Source organism: Myotis lucifugus, unplaced genomic scaffold, assembly GCF_000147115.1.
Source record: "Myotis lucifugus unplaced genomic scaffold, Myoluc2.0 scaffold_27, whole genome shotgun sequence".
Taxonomy (NCBI): Eukaryota; Metazoa; Chordata; class Mammalia; order Chiroptera; family Vespertilionidae; genus Myotis; species Myotis lucifugus.
This window is the reverse complement of record NW_005871075.1, coordinates 4,216,143-4,223,070: the sequence shown is the minus strand read 5'-3', so window position 1 is coordinate 4,223,070 and position 6,928 is coordinate 4,216,143. Positions and strand designations below refer to the sequence as shown.

Here is a 6,928-nt window from a genome sequence, read left to right as displayed (position 1 = left end):
CCCACAGCTTCACCACCCTTGTCTGCTTTCTCATTTTTTTTCTTTATTGATTAAGGTATTACATATGTGTCCTTATCCCCCCATTGCCCTCCCCCCCCCACTCATGCCCTCACCCCCCTGGTTACTATCACAGTTTTTAATAGATGAAAATGGTATTGCATTTAAGTTATCACTAATTAGGACAATATCTCATTTTCCCAAGTCATGTGTACTTCCAAGCCATGTATATTTCTTCTTTCATTGCTTCATAACCTTTACCATTTTCTGATTGAACACATTTTTAACTTTATTCCTCAAAATGTTCCTCTCAGTCCTTTGTACAATTTTTAAAATGTGAAGGCACATCCCAGTATTGAGTGTAAGACATTTGCTTTGCAGACAATTTTCAGGACCCTTTTGGTGTGTGTTAAATTTGCAAGATGATGGAAAACTGCTTTATTTTGTGTTTGTTGTTATGAACTAGGACAGCAGTCGCAATAGATATGTACTGGAAAAACTGCAAAAACCAGCATCTGTTCCCCATGTGAAGTCTGAGTATCATTTTTCCCAGATAAGAAAAAATTCTCATTTTGTCGCTTAGGAAAGCTAGTGCATCGTTGCTTAATCCTAAATGAAAAATCTTGGTTTTGTGGCTTCATTAACTTTATCATTGTATTACAGGAAGTATATTTGCAAATCTCCAGAATTATATAAATGGATTGTCACTAAGTAGGTTTCAAAATTCTTCTTCTTCTCTTTCAGTGCCTTTATCTCTGAGGCAGAAAAGAAGCCCAAGATGTTGAACCAAACCACTTTAGATAAGAAACGACTTACGCTCTGTTGGCAGGAGCTGGTATGTGAAAATCTATTTATACTTTGAAGAGAATTGAAACGTGTTTTAAAAATAAACCTCATGGATGAGGCATAGGTCATAGACTACATGAGGATAAGGTTCTCAAGGTTATACATTTGCATGACAAAGGCACAGGTGAACAGGGAATATATGGGTGAGTTGGAAAGGGACTAGCATTTATTGAATGTTTACAAGAATGAGCTAGGAGACCACCAGTTAGTCCTATATCCTATTCTGATGGATTTCCTCTTGTTCATTTTCTTTATATTTGTATTTTATAAAAGACTGTAGATTCTTGCCGAAACCGGTTTGGCTCAGTGGATAGAGCGTCGGCCTGTGGACTGAAAGGTCCCGGGTTCGATTCCGGTCAAGGGCATGTACCTGGGCTGCGGGCACATCTCTAGTAGGAGGTGTGCAGGAGGCAGCATATCGATGTTTCTCTCTCATCGATGTTTCTAACTCTCTATCTCTCTCCCTTCCTCTCTGTAAAAAATCAATAAAATATATTTAAAAAAAAAAAAAAAGACTGTAGATTCTTTCACTTGACCTGTCTCACAAGCTGAGAGAGCAAAAACAAGAACAACAACAACAGAACAAATAACTAGTCTTCCTCTTCTTGGTTTCCTCCCATTAAGCACTGTGTTAAAAGTTGTCAGCACTTCCTAAGTGGTGCATGTGTACACAATGAAATATGAGGTGGCCATAGAAAATAAGGAAATCTTGTCATCTGCAGCAATGTGGATGGACCCATAGGGTATTATGCTGGTGAAATAAGTTAGACAGAGAAAGACAAATGCCAGATATCAGTTATGTATGGAATCTAAAAAACAAAATAAATGAACAAGCAGAACAGAAACAGACTCAGAGACACAGAGAACATTTTGATGGTTGCCAGAGGGGTTAGTGGGGTGGCTGAAAAAGGTGAAGGGGTTTAGAAGTACAAATTTGTAGTTGCAGAATAGTTACAGGGATGTCAAGTACAGCGGAGGGACTATAGTTAATAATATTGTAATAACTATGTATGGTGGTACTAGATTTATTGGGGTGATCACTTCGTAAGTTATATAAATGTCTATGGGGTTGTACACTTGAAATTAGTATAAGATTGTATGTCAACGTAATTTAAAAAATAAAAATATGTATTTTTAGAAGATGTAAGCACTTCTTGAGAACAGGCTGTAGCTGGTACGCCTGTGTGTCCTGGAGGCCCTGCATTCTGCCTTATAGATGCTCAGACCCTGCAGAATGAGGGAGACTGAGAAATGCCAGGCCAAGTCAGACCCTGGCTTCTCTCACCTCTAAACTTCGGTTCCAGCAGTGGCACCAAGGGACATTTTATATGAGGCCATGATAAGCCTGCAAAGAACAATGACTCAGTATTTGCCTGGCCAGAGATATTTCAAAGATGTGAGTGGGGCCCAGAAAGATTTAACGATTTCTTAAAGGTCACAGCTAGTCCATCATTGTCTAGAGAGACTAAAACTCAAGTCTCAAAACTCCTGGTTCATCCTTTCCAGCAAAATAAGTGAAGGTTTGTGTACTCATTTCCTGTACTCCCAGGGAGGCCAGGTCCTCACCGTACACAGGGTCTTCTTCCTGGCCCAATTCTTCAGCTCCTTGGGCCACCCTTCCCTGTCTCCTCAATGTCACCCACTGCCCACTGCCCACACAGTGTATTCTCAGTGTCTGCCCATCCTTGGCCTGAACAAATCCATGATTTCAATGTCTCTGCAGTAGCCCAGCCCTACCTCCTCATCTCCAGACCTGTATTTCCAACGTCTTAGTGGACATGCCACTTGCTTGTCTCACAGCACTGCAGACTCAATACACATATCCTACTCAGCCCATCATCTTCCCACCTAAACTTGCTCCCCATCCTGCCAGCTATACTCATTTCTCCAGCCAGAAAACTAAGAATCAAATTTGAATCCTTACCTCTCACCCTAAACAGCCAGTTCGATTCCCAAGCCTTGTTGATTCTGCCCCTCAAAGACTCTGGAACTTACTCCACTTCTTCATCCCCAAACTCACTGTCTAAGCTGAGGGCCTTCATGTCTCTATTGCAGTAGTCTTCCTTTAATCCATCTCCCTACCACAACCAGAATGGGCTTTCTAAAACACAAAGCCGACTAGATCACTGTTGCTTAAAATAGTCACTGGAGATCTTAATTATTCATAGGACAAAGTCCAGTTTTCTTTTATATGATGTACAGGGTTGTCTACTGCCTGGCTCCAACCTAGCACCCCAGACTTCTCTCCCATTACTCCCTTCCCATATGTCTATGCTCTAGCAATTTTGAACCCTCAGTGGTTAGGTGATGTCATATGTAGTTGTTCCCTCTGTCTTAACCATCCCTTTTTTCTCATCAAGTTATTGACTGGTTCATTCGAACCACTATGGGAGGAAGTGGGGAGTAAGCAGGGCTAACTCACTCAGGGCCTTTGAAATCACTGGTAAGTATTTGGGGGTTTTCCCTAAGCACATAAATGTGGGCTGAGCGAATGAATCCAAGTAAACACTTTTGGGTGTTTCATTCATTCATGCTGAGTTCCTTGGTGGCATTTCTCAAATGATGCCACCTAGGTTTGGAAGCATCCACCAGGCCTCTAGGGAGAGGTGGTGAGGACAATAATCAAGGACTTGGACTCAGCTGGAGGTCAACTCCAGCTCTGCCTCTCAGAGCTGCATTACTCTATTTCCTCAGCTGTCAAATGGGAATAATAGTCCCTACCCTAGTCGCTAAGGTGGCTATGGTTGCTATGAGGATTAACACAGCAGTTAGAACTTGCCCAGCACAGTGTAAGAGTTCAGTACATTTTAGCTGCTATTATTATAGTTGTTGTTAGTATCAGAAAACCTAGATTCAGGTCTTATCTACCAGAGCTATGGGACCTTGAAAGACTCTGACTTCTCTGGGCCTCAGTTTCTCAGATGTCAAAGGGAAGTGAGATGCTGTTCACTGCCTCCATACGCCTATGAAATTTTTACTAAATGGGTAGCACCCTTAGTGGCAGGCCCTGAAATAGCCCCATGAGTGGCTCTGTGTGGAGCTTACGAACACCTTCAGGATTCTCCTGCAACAGGGCAGTGCTTGTCCAGATTTCTAGAAAGATCTGCATTGATTCTTGTCTTGTTTTAGGATGCGATGGCCAAGAAGGCCAAAGGGATCATTCAGCAGCAGAAGAAAAAGTTATCACTTGATGAAATGATCCACGAAGCCCAAAATTTTGTGGAAAAAATCCGCTTTCTTGTGGACGAGGTAATCAACTCTAATAGCGAGCCTCATTAGGAAGATTCAACTGGGTCAGTAGTTCTCAACCTTCTGGCCATTTAAGTACAGTTCCTCATGTTGTGACCCCCAACCATAAAATTATTTTCGTTTCTACTTCATAACTGTAATTTTGCTACTGCTATGAATCATAATGTAAATATCTGATATGCAGGATGGTCTTAGGCGACCCCTGTGTCTTGTGGACGAGGTAATCAACTCTCATGGCGAGCCTCATTAGGAAGATTCGACTGGGTGTTCTCCCAGTGAGGTCTCAATGTTGGATAACAACGAAAGAGCAATATTGTTCCTGAACTCTGCTGAGCTGAGCAGGCACTAGTAGTTTAGAGGTGAAAAAGGAGATTTTAAAATTAAGCCAAACATCTATAGCTTTATTGATTTTTAAAAAAATGAAGCTTGAATATTCAGAAGTAAAAAGCATGTTCCTTAATGGACTCAAAAAAAGTCAAAATTATCACATGATCTTTGATAAGTTTCAACAGAGGATCAAAACTCATGTTCAGTAAAAGTCAAGTCAGCTTCTCATTGTTAAGTTAGTCATAACCATTATCTTCTGATGACTTCTAGAATGATCTAAAAAGGCCCTTATTATATATTTATCTGATCACTTTTATTATTTGAGTTATTTATAAGAATGTATTCATATATTGATTATATAATTAAAAATATGCCCCCAAAGAAACAAACAAAATCTATATATATAAAAGGCTAATATGCTAACTGTCCTTCCAAGTAATGATGTCACTTAGCAATGACCGGCTTCCTCTCCCTAGCGACAACTAACCTCCTTGCAGTTTCTTCAGCCCACGCTTTATAGCCAGGTGGAAAAATTTCACACTTTAACCAAATATCTATGAAGCGTTTTCCCGTGCCTCATCTCATTTGATCCTCACAGAAGTCCTGGAGTAGGTAGATAGGAGACTCGGTGGAATCCTATTTTCTTTTCATTAGCTGGAAAACGGAGATTTAGAAAGCTTAGAAACTCAACCTGACTGAAAAGAAGTAAGAATTGGTGGGCCTTGAAAATGACTTCAGGTTTTCTCACTGTGCAGAATATAGTCAAACACTGCTACAGTTAAATATTTTACCCTTTGTTCTCCCTGCGTGATCTACAATAATACTCTGCTTCGTGTTGATATTTACTGCTGTGTTGCTGACAATTACCTGAAAGAGAAGTTGGGGTGCTTCACTGGGCTGGAAAAAGTTTAGCTACATCAGAAAGCAGGTCTATATATATATATATATATATATATATGGCTAAGTTGACTCATCATGCATGTGTTATACATATAAAGCTCTCGCTGGCGCCAATCGCACGCATGTGTTTCGATCTGTCATTGTTGATCGTGAATTTGTTTGACACTGCTATTATAGAGAAAGGGCGAATAATGATATTTAAAATATTTCTTCTAATTATTTTCCTTTCAATGTGCACGAATTCGTGCACCAGGCCACTAGTAAATAAATAAAATAAAAAGGCCCTCATGTTTGCTTCTGTCAGACACGAGGTTTTGTGTGGGAAGGTTGCAGGGAGAAGCACAGATTTACTGCTTCTTTGGTTCTCAAAAGTTATATTTCTTGTTGCAAATCAATTATTCTCTGAAGGCATAATAAACAGTGAGACAGTCCTTTTAGTAGATACAGGGATTTTAATAAACATCCAGAAAGTTCAAACCAGGCACCAGGGCCTCAGCTCTCTGATTGACCAACCCTGTGGGTAGGAAAGTGTCCACAGGGATGTTTGTTTCCATATTGAGGGAGAAGAGATACCCGATAAGGGTGCCAGGTGCACCAGAGCACTGGGGATTTCAAAATATAGAGCTTCTGCTTCCGGCCCAGGAATGTTGGATCCTCGTTTATGACAATATACTTCCCTTTTGTTTCCGTAGCTGCGTGGGTTCAGGAATGTACATTTCAGACACTCATAACACAATGGGCCTCTTGGCGAGGAATTCTGCAGTTCCTCCATTGAATAGCTCAATTCTAACGTCGAATTTTCTGTGCAGTTCAGTCAAGTTTCTCCTAAATAACCACTTCACATGGAGCTAAAACGCTTGCAATCATAGTTTAGGCCCAAAGTCCCTGTGGGACTGTTTTCTCTTCCGAGAGTGAATGGAAAGACATCATGGCGTTTTGTTTTTTTATTTGAAGATTCTGGAAATGTTACCTGGTTCTTAGGAGACCCAGTGTTTGAAGCTAAATCACTATTACAAGACTGAAAAAAAAGTCCATGGGAAGGTGTAGAAATGTTTGTTCAGCAGATGGAGAAAAGCAGGCCACTAAAGATGCCAAATCTTCGGTGCAGTTTGTATTTCCTTCGAGCACAGTGAGCAGTTTGGCAGATGGGTTTACCTTATTGCTAATTCGTGACCTAAGGCTTCCTCTTTTCAAAGAAGCTACACTTACACTTGCTTGATTGCAGAGACGTTTTAAGTACCTGGGTGGGTTAAGTCACAGAGCTTGCTCTGCAGAAGGAGGACAGGATAGAGGAACTCTGGGCTTGCAGTTGTTAAACACCAACCTATCAAATCCATTCCCCTCCATCCCTACAGCCACAGCACACCATCCCTGATGTCTTCCTCTGGATGCTCAGCAACAACAAGAGAGTGGCCTATGCCCGCATCGCCTCCAAAGACCTGCTCTACTCCCCCGTCAGGGAGCAGATGGGTAAATACTGTGGAACCATCAAGACTCATTTCCTCAAAGTAAGTCTACATTACTTTTGACTCAAAGATGAGAAATCTCTGTTTTTCCTGGGTCACTCAGCATTATTGTGTGTCCATATCTCTGATGCTTCCCCAAGCAT

The 6,928-nt window shown here is 41.1% G+C and overlaps 1 protein-coding gene across 1 annotated transcript in view; it reads left to right on the top strand.

The window, feature by feature from the left end:
• The window catches only part of FER1L6 (fer-1 like family member 6), a 98,447-nt gene that overhangs the window by 37,630 nt on the left and 53,889 nt on the right, over positions 1-6,928 (top strand). The window contains exons 15-17 of the mRNA XM_023751897.1: positions 742-832; positions 3,973-4,092; positions 6,675-6,827. Of these exons, the coding sequence (XP_023607665.1) occupies positions 742-832; positions 3,973-4,092; positions 6,675-6,827 (364 nt within the window). The remainder of the gene's footprint in view (positions 1-741; positions 833-3,972; positions 4,093-6,674; positions 6,828-6,928) is intronic.